The 18,976-nt window shown below is 36.8% G+C and overlaps 2 protein-coding genes across 2 annotated transcripts; one reads left to right on the forward strand and one right to left on the reverse strand.

The window, feature by feature from the left end:
* The first annotated feature begins 489 nt into the window (after positions 1 to 489).
* Positions 490 to 5,055, forward strand: mrpl17 (mitochondrial ribosomal protein L17). Its single transcript, XM_027172515.2, has 3 exons — positions 490 to 926; positions 4,339 to 4,407; positions 4,581 to 5,055. Exons 1-3 carry the CDS (start codon positions 753 to 755, stop codon positions 4,839 to 4,841), a joined length of 504 nt encoding a protein of 167 aa, XP_027028316.2. The 5' UTR covers positions 490 to 752; the 3' UTR covers positions 4,842 to 5,055.
* A 4,650-nt stretch (positions 5,056 to 9,705) lies between these two features.
* On the reverse strand, positions 9,706 to 18,640 carry fzd6 (frizzled class receptor 6). Its single transcript, XM_027174566.2, has 7 exons — positions 18,505 to 18,640; positions 18,322 to 18,416; positions 16,556 to 16,922; positions 14,547 to 14,743; positions 13,409 to 14,417; positions 13,135 to 13,283; positions 9,706 to 12,133 (listed from the first exon to the last, which is right to left on the reverse strand). The coding sequence occupies exons 3-7, from the start codon at positions 16,739 to 16,741 to the stop codon at positions 11,761 to 11,763; spliced, it is 1,914 nt and encodes a 637-aa protein (XP_027030367.1). The 5' UTR covers positions 16,742 to 16,922; positions 18,322 to 18,416; positions 18,505 to 18,640; the 3' UTR covers positions 9,706 to 11,760.
* Between the last annotated feature and the right edge of the window lie 336 nt (positions 18,641 to 18,976).

Genomic DNA, 18,976 nt, shown 5'->3' on the forward strand with positions numbered 1-18,976 from the left:
ATAAAATTCTGTACCAATATTAAGAATGTAAGAAAATACCTATTTTATGTATAATAATATAACGTATGTAACACTATTAATAACTTATATATTACTATAAATAGAGGAATAATAATAATAATAATAATAATAATAATAATAATAATAATAATAATAATAAATGTAAAGAGGGCGTTAAAAGGATGTACATTGTACAGTTTAAACAGAGGCTTTGAATAAACTAGCTATAAAAGTGTACCTAATGGAGAAGACAAAAGAGAAAGCAGGCATAAGGGCATAATGGGACATAAGACATAAACTATCTATGTCTATAAAACTATCCAGATATGTGCTTTACCTATGTAAACGTAGATTATTTCGCTATGAAATATGGATTATATTGATAACAAACATCAATCATCAATCAAAATTCCAGATCACTCAAACAAATCACTGCCAGTGTTCATCATTTTACTACAGATAAATAGGGGGGAAAATCCCCTCTCCACTCCAGTAGGTAGCAGTAATATCACAAGCGGTTGTTCTTAACGAAGATAAGAATACAATAGTGCGCATGCGCCAAAGCAATACTGTAAAACAAACCCGAGCTGATAGATACGGGATTTAGAAATACCAAATATCTAAGTTTGATATTTTTCATATGCAAATATATGCATATATATAAATGTATATATAGATAGATAGATATATCCAAATCTAGGATTTGTCTCATTGAGGTTTCAGACGGTGTCCTTCATTGTACCTTAGGCGACATGCGGCTCAGTGTTCGAGCGCTAATATCACACGGGCGCGTGGCGCGGCGGATGGGCCTCGGTCCTGAGTCCAGAATAAACATGCTGAGGAACATCCTTACAGGTTTGGTTCGGCACGAGAGGATCGAGACTACACGAGCCCGAGCAGACGAGGTTCGATTTTACGCCGAAAAGGTAACAGCACATGGATCTGATTGTCTGATCAGTCGGGAACTTTCCCGTACATTGACCTAACGGCCCTTGTAAAGAAAGATAGATAACTTTGTCATTGCATAGCACAGGTACACAGCAACGAAATGCAGTGCAAAGACAAGCAATTGTGCAGATAAATATGTAAACATATGTACAGCATGATATATAGGTAGATATAGATGTAAACATATGTCCAGTATGTAATGTATAAGTATAAACGGTCAAATAAATTATTATTATTTTTTTTTTTTGCAGAAGCATAATCTCTAACAGAAAAATTATGAAAAATATAACCTTTTACACAAGTTAATAATAATTTATAAAAGTCCATGACTTAAAAAAAATATATAAATATTTTATAAAATCACCTGTTCCACAAGAGAACACACCATTCAAGTAAGGCAGATGTGTGTCGACCTTCATAAGTCAGGCAATGGCTACAAGAAAATAGCCACTCACCTTAAATTGCCCTAAATCTTAAAACATTTGGAACAGTGACAAACAAGGCTGGAAGAGGTCCCAAGTTTATCTTGCCACAACGCACAGTGAGGAGGATGGTAAGAGAAGTAAAAAATTTTTCCTAAGCTCACTGTCACAGAATTGCATCAAAGAGTGGTCACAAAGTCTCCATAACAACCATCAGATGCTCTCTACATGCCAACAAGCTGTTTGGGAGGCATGCAAGGAAAAAGCCTTTTCTCACTAACACTCACAAATGTAAACGTCTAGAGTTTGCTAAGCGGTACTGGGACTACAACTAGGATTGTGTGCTTTGGTCATATGAGACTAAGATTGAGCTTTTTGGCAGCAAACAGTCTAAGTGTGTCTGGCGTAAAACTAAAGATGAGTATGCCAAAAAACACCTCATGCCCACTGTGAAGTATGGTGGAGGATCTGTGATGCTGTGGGCCTGTTTCTCTTCCAAAGGCCTGGGAACCTTGTTAGGGTGCATGGCATTATGAACGCTTTGAACTACCAGGACATTTTAAATAAAAACCTGATAGCCTCTGCCAGAAAGCTGAAGATGGGTCGTCATTGGGTCTTTCAGCAGGATAATGGGCCATCTCAGTCCCCAGACCTCAACCCAATCGAAAACCTGTGGGGCGAGCTAAAGAGGAGAGTGCATAAGAGAGGACCCGGGACACCGGATGATGTAGAAAAATTGTGCAAAGAAGAATGGTCAAAGATCCCTCTCTCTGTGTTCTCCAATCTTGTTCAATGTTATAGGAGGTGATTAAGTGCTGTCTTGTTGGCAGAAGAGGGTTGTACAAAGTATTAACATCAGCGGTGCCAATAATTGTGGGACACATGATTTCAAGTTTTTTTCTAAATGTGTGACCAGTAAACTCATAGCAAAATTACATAGAACTAACAATAAGTCCACTTTTTTCTTTGTATTAGTGCAAAGAATAAGTAAATTATAAAAAATCTTTATATTAAATCAATTGTCCTTTTACAAAAATATTATGAACAACCTAAGTAGTATGTGCAATGTCAACAACATTTTACCCAGTTTAACATAACAAGTGCATTATGCATAAAAACTAAAGACAGTTATTGTACAATAGCACAAAACATTTAGTCACAGGTTTGTGGAACTTAAAAACACTGTCCTGCATGTTAACATAAATCAAACATCAAAATATAGAAATGGTTTAAAATCCAATTTCCAATTCCGGCAACCAATTCTGAATACATGGATTGACTCCACAAACTTCAAATCTTAAGTGGCAGCTGTTTTAAAAAGAAAATCTTTGTAAAAAAAATTGTTAATTTATACATAGGTATGTATGTTTTTTTAAAGTAAACAAACGTATTTTATCATTTTGCCCCTGAAACTTGTCATCTTTTATTCTGCACAAGTGCATCAATATCAGGCATTATGTCCTGAGTAGCAGCCAAGTTTAGAATCTCATTTAAGTGCTTATGTGTGAGCTTTGAGCGCAGCTTTGTTTTATTAATGTTCATTACTGAAAAAACTTGCTCACAAAGGTAGGTAGTCCCAAACATGCACAACATTTTTTGTTGTGCCACAAAATTCAAACTCCACGAATGAATATGGTCACTTGAGCAACATCCATAATATCAGTACTCTCATCAATTGCAACAGAAAATGCCAGAAATTACTCTACTTTGCATTTCAGTTGGCTGTCCAAATCTGCCAATAGTTCAGAAATCCTGTCTGCCACGGTATTTCCCGTCAAGCTAATATTGTCAAAAGCTTGTCGCTTTTCAGGCCATACAATTTCGGCAGCCTTCAGCATGCAATTTTTGATGAACTCCCCCCCCCCACAGTACGGTTTGATGCTAATGCGATTTCGCTAGCAATTAGGTAGCTGGCTTTCACTGCAGCATCACTGGCCTCTCGGCTCCGGGTGAAAACAGTTCTTAGTTCTCCGTGCAAGCTGTTGTATTTTTAATGCTGAGTTTCATAGTGGTGCCGAAATATTATATTCCTGAAGCACCAAAACTTGCTGCATGCACACCGGCCGCACGGGTTTCGCATTCACTTTCTTTTTTTTTGATAAAGACATTATGTTGATGAGGGTGCCAGGGCCAACAGAAAAGCAGGTAAACTGATAGAACCAAACGCCACTCAGATCCTGAAGCTCAGTACTACCATCTGCTGGTAATTCCGCCGAAAATTAATTTTTTATTTTTAAATAATTTTTTTCCATATTGCAGATTTTTTTCAGTCCGGGCCGGACCGAACTCCCTGGTGGAGATATAGATATAGATAGATATAGGTGTATATGTAAACATATGTACAGCATTCAGTGTAAATATAGATACAAACATATGTACAGAATGTAATATATATATATATAGATATAGATGTAAACATATGTACAGTGAATAAATATAAAGGCTATCACCCAAGGTGCAAGTTAATGAAGGGTGAATAGGGCCTATATTATATGAAGTCAGTCAAGCAATTTTGCATAAGCATGCATGCTGTTATATTGATTATCGTCAAATACAGATTTTACAACAGCACAAATGCAAGTGACAGTTTTATCAATAAATTAATGTCGGTTAACTGACATGTCAGCCATGGAAAGGCCAAAGTGGAAATAGTTCCCAAAGATGCAGAAGCTGAATAATGCATTGTGTGTTGCAATGCTCGGATAAAGCGGTAGAAAATGAGTGAGTGAGTGAGAGAGTGTTGTAATGCCACACACAACCTGACAGTCCATAGTAGCAATGGTTTACCAGAACTGGAATTTTATCAAGGGAATGATATAAATAGTGAAGCGTCCCCGTGCTGTTCTACTAAACATTAGTACTCTTGGAACAGTACTTGACAAAAATAAAATCTAAATAGTGGGCCAGGATTAACTTGTTTAATACAATTAGCTGTCTTTTAATTATTGTTGTTTTTTTGTGTTGCCAGTTAATTGACTATGCCAAAAAAGGAGATACCAACAAAAAGTCAATGGAAATGGCAGATTTTTGGCTTACGGTAGGTACTGTATGTTTATTGTTCACTTCATCTAGCACAGTGCACTTGCATAAAGCATGTGAAACCCGTTACACTGTAAAGCATAGAAATGTTATCTGAAGTATTTGTAAAGTATACCGTGTTATGGAAGTATATGTGTTAATGGATTTATTATTATGTTGATTTTTTTCCAGGAGAAAGATCTGATTCCTAAGCTTTTCAAAGTACTTGCTCCAAGGTTTGAAAACCAGTCCGGTGGATATACACTGATGGCCCGTATTCCAAACAGGGAAAACCTGGATCGTGCTGCCATGGCTGTTCTTGAGTATCAGGGCAACCCATTTCCCCCATTGTTCCCTGTTAAACAGACACATGAACTAAACCTTGTTAATCAGCTTCTAAAAGGGTACAGACAAGAGAAAGCCAAACTGATAACTGACAATAGGGCCTCGTAGATGATTCATTTATCATATTACACTGTGTGGTCTATCACCGATGTAAGTGGTGGTGTTTTTTTTTTTTGTGTGTGGCAGAGACATATTTTGAGACTGGCCAATAGAGTTACAGCCTTTTTTTTCTGTTGTACAAAGGTTTGCTTATATCATGCCTTTATTTATTTGTCATCATTCAAACTTTCTAGTAATTAATAAAATTATATGATAATCTTTATTGTGAGTCTTTTAACATCCTCTGTGATGAACATTTTAGGTCTTTTATTTATCTTTATATTATATATATATATATATATATATATATATATATATATATATATATATATATATATATATATATATATATACGTATGTATATATATATATACACACATGATGAACTAAAACATGACCTCCTGCCTAATATGATGTTAGTCCCATTCTTGCCTCCAAATCAGCTCAGCATCATGGAGGCATAAACTCTGCAAGACTCTTGTTTGCAATAATTGTATAAAGCCAAGGATCCACTGACATCACTAAACTGTTGTATTCACATTTTGGCAATGTGTTTTGGGTCATTGTCATGTTGCATTGTGAAGTTCCTGCCAGTTTGATTGGATGCATTTCTTCGAAATTGGCAGGCAGAATGTTTCTGTAAACTTATCATGAGCTACATCATCAAACTGTGCAAGCATAGTTTTCAAGATCATGGAGGAGATACCAGGAGACAGGTCATTATGCGAGGAGAGCTGGACAGGGCTGTAGAAGGACAACAATCCAGCAGCAGGACTGGTATCTGCTCCTCTGTGAGTATGAGCAGTGAGAGCACTACACAATGAGCTCCAGCATTCTACTGGTGTGCATGTTTCTGAACTTTCTGATTGTGGCATGAGAGCTAAATATCCTCTAGTGGGAACTGGTTTGCCAGGGAACACCATAACTGGCAGGCCCACCACTGGCACCCCCTTCTCTTCACAGTAGTTCACACTGAGCACATGTAAAAGAGCCTGGAGATGCCGTAGGTTAACATTAAGCTACGTGCAATATCATAAACTTTGTCCAGTTTGGTGGTGGATCAGTGTTGGTTTAGGGAAGAATATCCTTGGAAGGTCACACAGCCATGGTCAGACCTTACACAGGTGCAGTGGGCTCTGGGTTCCTACTGCCTAACAATGCCTGGACTCATGTGGACAGAATGTGTAGGCAGTTTCAGGATGATTATGGTATTGGTGCAATTTATCGGCCCTCACATTTCACAGAACTGAATCCAGTTGAGAACTTTTGTGACACTAGTAATCAAGATTTTTATGTCACATACACAATTATATAGAGCATATATAACCAGCAGTGAAATGTGACTCAGGTCTGCTACATGGACAGTGCAATTGTTAAAAAATACAACACAAGTGAAAATATACATAAATATATCTATGAAAGAATGAAATAAAAGTAAACAATAAAAATATAAGAATAAAATATGAAAAAGAATTACTGTAGAATTAAATATAGAATGGAAAATGATGTGCATGAAAGTAAACTGTAGTCTTAAATATTAAAATTACACAGGGATGTACAAGAGGCAATGTGCATATTTGCATTATACTGTAGTCTTAATTATTAAGACACACAGGAATGTGCAAATGTGCAAATCAGAACATCCAAAGCACCGCAGACTGTCCATGAGCATTGATGCATGCCATGATGTTGAGGGAAGTGCATATATGCTTGTGTGGGGCATAAACATTACTGACTTACATTATGAGTTGCTGTGATAAAATTCATTCATTTTGGATAAGTCTGTAATTAATTTTTTTACATCCAGTACTCCACTATTTTATAATTTTGGTTTCGATTGACAACTATCTCATCATTCACAACTATATAAGTATTGATTTTCAACGTGAATATTTTGTACTTCGAGATCCAATGTATGAATTCTGTGTTCCCTTAATCTTAAGTGAAGTTTAGTGGACAAAAACAAGACACACAAACAAACCAACAAATATAAAACATCATAAAAATTAAAAATGAGAATGTATCTGATGAACTAAGCATTTGCAGTTGCATTCATTCTGTTACACAGAGACTCTGAAAACAGTCTGCAGTCAAACTACAGCAAATGGTGCTGGACCAAGGCCAGGAAGGTAGTGAAGGACTTCAGCCATCTGAACAATGGATTCTGTGTTCAGGGAAGCATTTCCGTTCCCTAAAGGCCAACACAGAGAGAATGAGGAGCTTCTTCCTACAGGCCATTCGGGCCCTAAACCAGTTGGACACCAAAAGCTGAAAAAAACCCCAAAACAAAACAAATGGCATTGATTCTCATCTTTTACACAAATGCACACACACAACCTTCCAACAACTAGATTATCATGATATTGCACATTCTATTGAGCATACACTTAACACTCAACGCAGCAACAGACCAAACTTTCACTCAGGGACACTGAATGGTACTGAATGGGAAATAGAAGAAATGAATTGAATGCAATGTCTGTGATTTTATAAAGCAGGTATGGTTTTATTCTCTCGCATCATATTGATTATAGTAAATGATATATTGTGGTTGTTACTAAAACTAATTAAATCACAGATAATATACCTGGATATAAGAAAATATCTAATACAGAGCAACAAGTGAAATTGATGAACATACATTTATTTAATGAATGTATTATGTTGAGCATCAGTCCATTTTAGTCTACAGAATTCATTGTTATCTGTTGCTTTCAATACATTAATGAAACAAAATCGTATTATACTGTTTTATCAGTTATGCTTCATTTATACATACTTGGCAACTCTGCTCACTCTACGAAGCCATGGATAACGGAGGTAGAAAAATAGCTTGGAGTACGGAAGACGTTCTTAACTGATAATATGATTTCTCTGACGAATAAAAGTTGGTCAAAGTCGGCAGAGGGTGAGAGGAGAGAAGAAACAAGGATTCTGAAACTGACCGTCGCAATCAATTGAAAATACCTGCTGCCTTCGGACCAACCGAGACGCGTGTCCACCGGCGCCATATTTAAAGCCAGAGATCTTAATGATTGACCACATTATGGTAGATTTGTCATAAAACACATATGGGCGTAATTATATATATATATTATATCACATCATATTTCATAACAGATATATTTAACGCATATGTTTACTCACAATGCTACCAACTGTTTACTACGTTCAAAATTAGAGAAGTATTTTAACGGGCCGCAATGCATCACGGGAAGATATGCTAATGTCTTATTGGAATCAGGTTTATTGGCCAAGTGTGTTGACACACACACAAGAAATTTGGTTCCAGCTGTTTGTGACTCTTAAAAGTACAGACATAAATAACACTATACTATACAAGACAAGACAATACAGACTATACGAGACAATATAGACGATGTGAGACAATATAGACTGTATGAGTGTTAAATGAATACAGAATTTATGACTAATCAGTTATGTACAAAAAGGTGTGATTAAGTGCATAGTAGTGCATATAACAATATTGTGTAATATGCTTTTTGTACAATATACAGCAGCAGTAGTGTGTGTAACGTACACAGATGGTGTGATGACTGACAGTTCTGATAAAGCAGTACTTATAGATATAAAGCAGGGAATATAATTATGGTCAGTTGTTAATCAAGGTGATAAGGGGCCTGGGGAAAGAAACTGTTCCTGTGTTTGGCACTTTTGGTAAACAAAGCTCTGTAGCACCTGCCAGAAGGAAGCCAAAAAAAGAGGTTGTGTCCAGGGTGTGAAGGGTCAGTAGTGATTTTTCCTGCCCGGTTTCAGTTATCTTTTTTCAGCTGTTTTTACTGTGCGTTGCAGTCTGTTCCTGTTCTGTTTTGTAGCTGCTCCAAACCAGATGGTGATGGATGGAGGTGCACAGGACAGATTCAATGACTGCAGTGTAGAACTGCATCAACAGCTCCTGTGGCAGACCATACTTGCTGGGCCTTTTCGATAATGGAGTTTATGTGGCACTTTTTAAAAACACTAACGATTCTAGTTCTTTTAGAAGTTTGCTTGTAAAAAAATAAATACCTTACAACTAATTTAAATAGGTTCAACTAAAAAAGAAAAAGTTAAATATACAAACAGCACAGGATGAATATCAACATGTCATCCTTTCGCACCACTTCTCTGTATCTTGTTCTGCAGGCTATTTAACCATGTTGACATATCCATGACTCTTATCTGAATTTAAAAAAAAAAATACATAATTTATAGTATATGTAATAATCTCTTTTACCTCGTTTTAAACACAAAGAGTGTACCAGGGAACCTTTGGGAACCTGTGTTCTTTCACAAAGCAGGTTAAACATAAAAAGTTATGACTATGTAACATAAAAAGTTATATTAGTTCATTATTCTATTCTAATATATTTGATCACTTTGCCACTTTATTTAAACATCTAGATTTAAATATCAGGAAAGGTGAAATTTTGATGTTTAATATTCGTCTTTAACATAAAGTAAAAACAAAAGACTTAGACTTGCTCTTCCAATACTTTCTAAAAGGGCAGAATATGTAATGCAAGAAAAGCATAACTTAATTAGTTTAGTATCTAAGCCTGCCAGATAGGTGTTAATTTATGAATAATACCAAAATTTATATTTAACATTCCTATCTTGTTTCCTTTCACATATGTAAAGTTAAGGACTGCATAACTGAGAACCTGGTGTATTGTGAACCTAAACTCAAAGCTACTTGCTGGCCTTGTACCAGTGTTGAATGTACAGAGATAAGGTTTATATACTTAAATGGGACAGGATTTTTTGTTTAATTTCCTCTTGTAGCTAGACATTCTCTTGTCCACCAGAAGATGCAAACATCGCAGGCCTTGTGTATAAGAACGAACACGAGGGCAATAACGAATGCACTGACTTTTAAATTGAAGGCTTTGTTTCTTTTATTAAAAAAACATTTTGTTTAGAACGTTTATAGCAACACGTATCATATGCAAAGTCCAAGATATAAAAGTAAATTGAATACATACTGATTGAAAAATATATATTTTGCAAAATACCAACATTCAGACAAAAAAATACCAACATTCAACAAAAAATTCAGAGAAAATATGAAAACGAGATAAATCCATTTCTTCTTTCACACTATGCCACAAAGTCACAGAGCACCAGCAAATGTCCTACCTTACATTAAACACCCTTTCCCCCTCTACCACATAAATAAACATCTCATTTGGCAAATTTATCATTTCAAATATATACATTCCTTGAAAAGAATGTAGCTTTATTAGGATGTGTATCAGGAAGTTTTGCTAAATATTTGCTAGATATTAATAAGCATTTAGTAATGACCTGTATTTAATGCGCCGGTGCATTAAAACTCTGTGTAGGTTCTTTCAGTAACAAATACTTTAAAATAGCTCAAACAATATAGTAAATGTATAGTGTCAGATCATTTAACGTGTATTCAGGAACAGGATTAAAAACAGATGGTAGTACAGAATTATAAACTTGCTATGATAAAAAAAGTGTTATTTCTGAAATGACTACTGTAACATTATAATGATACTAGAAACAAGGTACGAACTAAGAAAAATAAGAGAAATCCAGTAAAATCCAGCTTTTTGAAATTAAAAAATTGTCTCATAATTCATGGACAACAAAAGAAAACAGAAGTTGCATTATGTTGTGCAGGTACATCAGATAGTGTTGCTGTTTACGTCTATGTATTTTTTAACATCTTGGTGTCCCGCCACCTGCCAAAATAACGCCAGGAGGTGGATTAGCAATTTAAAATCGATTCTAGGTGTGAATGTAATGGCTAGTGTGTGTGATGCCGGGCAATAGACTTGCATCCCGTACCGGGTGTATTGCATGCTGTGTTTTAACTTTAACTAGAAATGACCATACAATTTATGCTCCTAATGAATGTCAAGAATAAACACAATGCCTGTATTGAGCTGAACAAAAAATATCATTGTTGAAAAGCATTGTGCAATTCTGTGATTTCATCTTTAAAAACTATATAAGTAATACAATTTATACTGCACAACTATAACAAATGTAATCGTTTTCAAGGTTAGTTAAAAGACGAAAATAGATGTTTAGATAAATAAACAATATAAGCTGTAGACTAAATGACTGACAGAAATATTTAAACTCCACAGTGTTAATACCCTTCCAATCCAGTGTAAATTTCATTTAGGAATTGATTCAGAAAAAAAAAAACAGAACCCAAAACAAAATAAAACAAAAACTGAAGGAACCTGGATGTAAAACTAATAGGTCTGGGCAATGTGTGCACAGAACCCATGCACTGGTCAGCTAATAACAGTGCTTTCAAATTGAAAACAAACAATTAACAGTTGCTGTAATGACTACAATGTCTTACAAAGTCAATGAATGTGAAGTAAATCTGACTTGCATGGTAAATTTGTCATCACATAACTTATCTTAAGTCTAAAACAAACAAATCAAAAGATAGCAGATTTTGTTTTTTGACCGGATTTATGCTATAAAGCAGGGATGTCAAACTCATTAGGCCACATTACACTTAGTCCATCAACATCTTTAAGAGCTTGTGCTTATTAAGTATAATCCATAAGAGTAATCTCATAACAGTGATTGTATGTTCCTAGGAACCGCATGAAGCAGAGTAAAAACCTATCCATGATAAATAAATTTAAGGCATGTCCTCGTGTGGCTTTCATAAAATTGCAAAAACAATTATATTATACAATATATAAATCCATTGTCATGTAATAAATAATTTATAATATTAGCAAAAAAAAGTCATTTTAGGATAAGCTTAACCAAAGGGAATGACGTCTATCTAGCAAACAATCTAGTGTGTCAATTTTATTGGTTTAAACCAGGTAACAATGATACGAAATTCAGTTTTACAAAGGCTCAGACAATCACTTTATTTTAGGCTGTGTGTTTGACACCCCTGCTGTTAAAACACATCAATAATTTAGAGGCTCTGCAGAGGCTCCCCAGTGCCAATAACTCTTATGGAACTGCCAGATTTGCTGCTCTTTTGCTCCTTGATGCTCTGGCTAGACATCTTTCCAGACGCCGCCTGCTCCTGTACAGAGGATTTAGATGAACCCTGCATGTCAGACCCTGAAGCAGCTGTGCCCTTGAAGTTGCTAGTCGTGAAAGCTAAGTGATGGTTAGGGGTGTTGGTTGTTTGAGCACTGGTATTGGTGCCCATGGACTTTGAGATGACCTTCAGCTTGTGTGAGCTGGACTTGCAGTGCTTTTTCTTATGCTGTACACGGCTGTTGTGCTTCAAGAAGAATTCACAAGACTCCTGCAAGACACGCCAACTCTCACTGACAGGGCTGTGTGTGTGAGAGAGAGAGAGAGAGAGAGAGAGAGAGAGAGAGAGAGAGAGAGAGAGAGAGAGAGAGAGAGAGAGAGAGAGAGAGAATAAACTGTGGCATGGACCTCATACAATTTCTTGACAGTAAAGAGATCTTTTTTATGCAAATGCAAAACAAATGATAATATTTCTTCTACTTAACAGGGGTGAATAAAACTGTTCATGGGAGAGGGGCCTACAGGAACTATCTGCATAAACTGAGACTGTCTTTCTGTCTAATAGACCAAGTCAAAGAGCCTAATAGACCAAGTCAAAGAGCAGCTTTACTAATGAACACACTGTAACGTAAATAACAGCAAGAGTAAAAACTCCCAAATTCAGTCCAGAATGAAATAGACAGGTTTAGTTAGAAAGTCACAAAAGACTATTCCTTCTAGTAATCAAAGGCTGTTTCTAACCTGTCAAAGTATGGTACTAAGCATAGAGTCAGAAAACATCATTATTAGGCAATGAGTTACTGGCTAGTTACTGAGTTACTGGCTGCCATCTTTACAGTTAAAGCAACTTCTCAACATGGTAACAATACAAAATACAAACTTCACAACAAAAAGAAATGATCTGACTTCATGATTCACTGTCTAGCTAACCGATTTGAGGAAAAAGAGGAACATTTGGTTTGAACATTTCTAGAGATTTTTTTAAAGATTTGTTACAAAACAAGCAGAAAATGCAGCACTTCTAAATCTTGTATGATTATGATTATTATTATGAATATTATTAGACTGGAGACCTACTCCTCCCATAATTGGCTGCTGGGGCACATCCTTAACTATACATTCAGACTGTTTTCTTTTACTCCACTGACTCGATAATGGACTCGATATCTTTTTTATAGCTTAAAAACACTTTACTTTTTATAGGATTGACTACTGTACATCTTTAAAAAGATGTACAGTAAACCATGGCTCTAAAATGATCCAGATTTATGAGTGTTTGGGAGAGATAATACAGTGGCCTTACTCTTCCTTGCGTGTTCTGCTGAAAAAGTAGACCCACTCTGACCAGGTCTTCTTACTGCTAACCCAGAAAACAGCTGAGATCCCCACTACAAGTGTCATCAGGTATTTTATCAGGAACAGAGCTAGTTCTGGTCGAGCAGCTTCAATCCTCTAGAAAACAAACAAACACACACAAGGCAAAACTACATCAACATTTAGCCATTCTTAATCCTTCACTGAAAAATATATTTGTGGTCATCAATCATTCAGTACAATACAACAAAAACAGGGCTCACTCTGTAGGGGCAGGGGATGCTATACTCCTGACAGTGTTCATTAATCCAGGTGTTTTCCCAGCTGTTCCGCAGGGCCTGCTCGTACACATAGCAGGCCAGCAAAGTGAGCAGAGGAAGTAGGTACAGGCCGCTGAACACACCTATACGTATCATGAACTTCTTCAGCTTCTCCTGGTTGCGCTCATCATGCTGTATCACTTGTCGCACATGGTTAAGTGAAACAATGCCGGCGAGGAGGAGTGAGAGTCCAGCTATCACACCGAGAGCCTGCGGAGCCAGCACAAACCATCTCAGGGCTGTCAGGTCATATAGGCCAACAAAACACACACCACTGATGCCATCCCCCTCCACCTTATTGAGGGCCAGCAGAATGACAGTAAGGCTGCCCGGGAGGCCCCAGGCCACTGCATGGAACCACACAGCCTTCTTCTCAATGGCCTCACAGCTCCATTTGGGCCTTGCTGCAAGATACCAGGTGATTGTGAGAATTACCCACCAGACCATTCCAGCAGTGAAGAAAAAGTAGAGCATCATAAAGAGCAGTGTACAGACTTTGCTCTGGCTCCCCAGCAGCACTGTGGATACAGTGCCAGGCATGGTGGGCTTGTTACATGCTGCCTCATTACCCAGCAGGAATCCGATAAAGTAGATGAGAGACACAAAGCTGTAGCATATAGCATAGAAGACGATTGGCCGCTCTGGGTACCGGAAACGCTTGACATTAATGAGGAAGGTGAAGAAAGTAAATAGTGTGGCACACAAGCAAACAATTGAGCAGATGCCGATAAACATCTTGGCCAGCTCAAGCTCATGTGATTTGAAGTACATATTGTCACATGGAGGAGCACAGTCCTGAGCACCCAGGAAGGAGGAAGCCTGACCAGGACGGGTCTTCAGCTGTAAGGGACACCAGAAGCCCAAATCTCTACTGGCTGGTACTTTACTGGCTGATGCTGTTTTTGCAGGTAGATCGGTAGATTCATCTGCAGAGATGTGACAGGGCTTTAACCTAAAACACAGAAAAAAGTAATTTATGGAAAAGGAAGAATATGCATGACTAAACAGAATCTTTGTTCCAAAAATTTAAAAAAATAAAAAAAACTAAGGAAAAGAATGTGTTGTGGATGTGTTTTGTGACCTGTCACATGATAGCTCAAGTGGCCAAGTGATGCCAAAGGTGTGCATATTTTGTGCACAGTCAGAAAAGACACGCACACAGTGCTCTCTACAGGGCCGACGCACTTGTGTTTGCTCTGTACACTCTGGAACAAAGACCTGGCACAGGAACAAATGCACATTTGGCGAGCAGTGTAGACTAACCAGTGGCATGAAGTGCTGCAAAGGCAAAATCAAAGATGTTAGACTGTTTTAGGCATAATAAAAAAAATAACTAACTTCTCCACATTAAGGCTACATTTCTGTACATACCAAATCCTTTTCTTAATTGGTTATGCAGACACAAGGAATCCCTCAAAAAGTGGTTAAAAAAGTAACATACTGAAACAGATTCCTTAGTCATGCTAAGATTATTGGTAAAAGTGATATATCTAGTAAAGGTTTAGTTTCTTTTTGTGATGATGAAATGCTTATGTGTAAAAGGACACCTCAGGCCGCAGACATAAGCTGAAATGACACTGGGCAGTGGATGTTAAGTAATTTATTACTACTACATTCTGACAAAACACAAGTTCTTCTTATTAATATATAATAATAATATGGTGCTCTTATTATAGAGTAACTCTGGATGGCCTTTCAGTTACAGAATTTGCGTCGGTCAAAGACCTTGGTGCAGAGGTATTCAACTTTTTCCCCTTAATTCTCACTTCCCAGGTATTTTTTGCGAACCTTTGAAGTCAAAGTCAGTTGAAGTGATTTAATGCGATTACATAAACAATTACAATTAATGCATATTAAATAATACATTTTCAATAATACCCGACCTTTTCTGTGCCCTAAGAAGTAACATAGTAAGTAATATATATATATGTGTGTGTGTGTGTGTGTGTGTGTGTATTATGTATTAATTCCTTTGTTTAATCACATCTTATTGGATACCAGCTGCTGAGATGAGAAACAGGATTAGCCAACTAAGATGATGTGGTCTGATAGCTGTACTATATGCACAGAGATATACAGAGGTTGAAAGCTGTTTGACAGACGCCCTTATCCATAGTGACTTACAATTTTTATCTCATTTTATACAACTGAGCAATTGAGACTTAAGGGCCTTGCTTAAGGGCTCAACAGTGGCGCTTAGTGGACCTGGGATTTGAACTCACAACCTGCCAAACAGTAGTTGAATACCTTAAGCACTAAGCTACCACATCACCACTCCTACTGCTGTCACACTTACCAATTTAAATGTACATCGTATAATTCGTATAATTAAATTATATAATTTTCAGCTGCTTGTCAGTTTTAGTTTTAGTTTTCAGCTGCTTGTCAGTTTTAGTGTGATGTATATTCACGCTGTGAATTCTGGACATTGTGAAAATGTTTTAAATGAACCACACTCAGTCTTGTTTAAGTGGACCCAAAATGGTACTACTTGCTAATACCTTCAGTGTTGGATCTTATGGTTCACACTGCACTTAAACTCTAGTTAATTGTCATTCTAAACCTTGCCTTTAACCTCCAGATACGAGAACATTTACACAGTTTAGAAGCAGGTTAGCATTGCTAACATCTCATCTGCCAGTTTTTTATTATGGAAAAAAGATTATTATGAATTTAAATTTGAATTACAACACACTACTTCTGCTACTACTACACTACACTACTACTACTACTACTTTATAATGACATACAAAGCACTGAATGGCCTTGTCCCACAGTAACTGGCTGAAATATTGATCTATTATGATCCATCTCTTCTGCTTTGATCAAAAGGTTCAAGTTCTTTATTAGTACCTAGAATAATGTCACCTACAGCGGGGCAGTGCTTTACAAAGCCCCCAGTTATGAAACAGCATTCCACCCAGTTAGCCCCTTACTGTGTCTGTCACACCAGGAGTTGTTGCATGACCAAAGACAAATGAGAGCTGAAACAGTGAGCTGAATCACTCAGTACCTTACACTGGGTTACTTTGAGCAATGCAAACAAATATCATTCATTCTAGTGAGACTAGTGTAAAAATGAAGCCCTACCTTCATCTTGCTGGCAGCAATGTCCTGGTCATAGTGTTCAAGCATGTTAGGGAAGAAGGTCATGTTATATGGCATGTTGTGACACCACTGCACCTGCACCGGTTCACAAGTGAACAAACTATGTGTCAGGCATGTGTCCAGTAGCACCACACACACCCCAAGCCAGAGCCAGGTGCGAGTCCACATGGTGAATAGCTATCCCACACTCTGTAGCTCTATTGTACAAACACAAATTTGCTCAGTCGTTTAACAAGAGCACAAGGGGAAAAGTATTTTGGCTGGATTTTGGACAAAAGCTCTGGCCGTATCCATGGAGACAAGCTGCACCTCGACTTTGTGACAGCAATCCAGATTCATTCACTTATTACTGAAACAGAGATCCACACAACAGTTATAACACAATAACATGCAACACAATTTAATGTTAAATATATGTTAGTACTTCCAAAATGACATGTTAACAAAGGTGCACACAATTCTTAAAGAAAAATAGCTTTCTAGAAATAGTCATTTGTGTTCACTTGCCTTCGGTTCCCTCTCCTTTTATGTGAGACATTGTGATTTATTCAAAGATGACACAAACTTCTGCTACTGATAGTGTTCGGGGCTAAGACACACTTTCTCAGTTTAAATTTAGATTAAAAAAGATTAAATTTAGTTTAAATCTCTTTAGTCAGGTGTACACTTCCCATAATCTTGTGCTCTAATACATCTGACCAAATGCACATTATTATCTAATATTATGAGTAGCAGCTACATTAATCCCTCTCCACTGCTTCTCTCTTTCTACCCATCCCGAGACATCCAGAAATTGTACCAGCTCCGATTATCTTCAGTGCCATTAAGATTTTGGACCTCCGCTGAAATGAAGCCGACTCTATGAGGATCCTGAGGCATCCAGAGATTTACCAGCTCCAGTTAGACTCTGCGATACTAAAGAGGAGATGCCAACTCCATGTGGTCTTTGAGGACAACAATCTCCTCATCAATACAACATTTATCAGACTGTATATTTATAATCACACCCTGCAGTGTCACCCATATGAGGATGATGTTCCTCTTTGAGTCTGGTTCATCTCTAGGTTTCATCCTTTACAATTCAAGGGAGTTTTTCCTCACCTGGAGTCATGTCAGACTTTCTCATTGGGGATAAATAAAAAGACATTTAAATATATCTAATATTAATTTTGAATTTTGTATTACAATAATCTTTATAATTACCTTTTGTTCTATGTTTATGTTCTGTAAAGCTGCTTTGAGACAATGTCAATAAATATATTTTTATTTGATTAAAAAATATTAAGCTCAATATCAGAATATGGTGAAACATTTCACTCTACATGTTTGTTCACAGCAAATTAGACAGAAATGAGGTCTTTTTAGCTGCAACATTGATCAGAATAACTGGTTCAGACATGCTGTTAATGTTGGAATGTTCTTCTGAAGTCCACGCCTTGTCTGTTGTCTTTAAATCATATGTATACAGTTTGTATAACCATATCAGCCTAAACTCATAGGATTATCAACATTTAAAATACACTAAACTATACATGATTAAAATAATGATCGCGTTTTAGTGGTGATTATTTTGTCGAAAGTTCCACAGACCGGATGTTTTCTTTGTCCTGCATGTCGACCATTTTCATGACATCTCATACAGACAGATACAAAGTGTATATGCCAGAAGTTTGCTTCTGTAGACATCAGTATGTCTCAAGTTAGTTTTGTTTTATGCAAAACTGTAAATTCATGTTTATCCTACTTACGTCAATTCCTGTTCCTGGTCACACTCTACAGCTTCAAAAACAAAGTTTAAACTCTTCTGTTTGACTTCAGGCGCAGATCCGTACTTAGGGAATTCCTGGGAATTAAGGAAAATACCTTAATTATAAGGTAGAAGGTAATAAAGAAGTTTTGTGCTGACGTTATTGTGTTATATATACACGCACTTGTGAAATAGAGATAAACGAACTACAAAATCAACGAGAAACCATTAAAGTGTGCAAAGTAGATATAGGACAACAAGAGAGAGATTGGAGGAAAAAAAAGCTAAAATGTCTCAGACGCCCTCTAGTGGCCGGGTTGTTTTTAACACCACCAAGTCATGTGTATACAGTGTCACTTTATAGACATTTGGACAGGTCAAAGACTCAAGATGCTGACTGTATACATGTAAAGGAAAAAAAAACTGCTTTCGTAATCCTCCCATGTAGATGTACATCTAACTCACTGAAAAGATATGGTTCTAACTGACTGAATCTTCAGTGACATCTAAAATATTATTTGTAGTATTTGTTAATAGAACCAATAAATAAGGGAATAAAAAATCTTTAAAGGTGTAACCCAAATTTATCACCATATTCTGATGTTGAGTTCAATATTTTTTAATCAAACTATAGAATGAACACTAAACATAAATAT

The sequence above is a fragment of the Tachysurus fulvidraco genome, chromosome 25, assembly GCF_022655615.1.
Source record: "Tachysurus fulvidraco isolate hzauxx_2018 chromosome 25, HZAU_PFXX_2.0, whole genome shotgun sequence".
Lineage (NCBI taxonomy): Eukaryota > Metazoa > Chordata > Actinopteri > Siluriformes > Bagridae > Tachysurus > Tachysurus fulvidraco.

Bases quoted from the DNA above. Each gene is read 5' to 3' on its own strand.
- mrpl17 (XM_027172515.2), top strand. From the start codon at position 753: ATGCGGCTCAGTGTTCGAGCGCTAATATCACACGGGCGCGTGGCGCGG. The intron at 927-4,338 runs GTAACAGCACAT...TTGTGTTGCCAG, and splicing joins TTCGATTTTACGCCGAAAAG to TTAATTGACTATGCCAAAAA. The intron at 4,408-4,580 runs GTAGGTACTGTA...ATTTTTTTCCAG, and splicing joins TGGCAGATTTTTGGCTTACG to GAGAAAGATCTGATTCCTAA.
- fzd6 (XM_027174566.2), bottom strand. From the start codon at position 16,741: ATGTGGACTCGCACCTGGCTCTGGCTTGGGGTGTGTGTGGTGCTACTG. The intron at 14,418-14,546 runs GTCACAAAACAC...TCTGTGTTTTAG, and splicing joins CTTGAGCTATCATGTGACAG to GTTAAAGCCCTGTCACATCT. The intron at 13,284-13,408 runs GTGAGCCCTGTT...TTTGTTTTCTAG, and splicing joins GCATCCCCTGCCCCTACAGA to AGGATTGAAGCTGCTCGACC.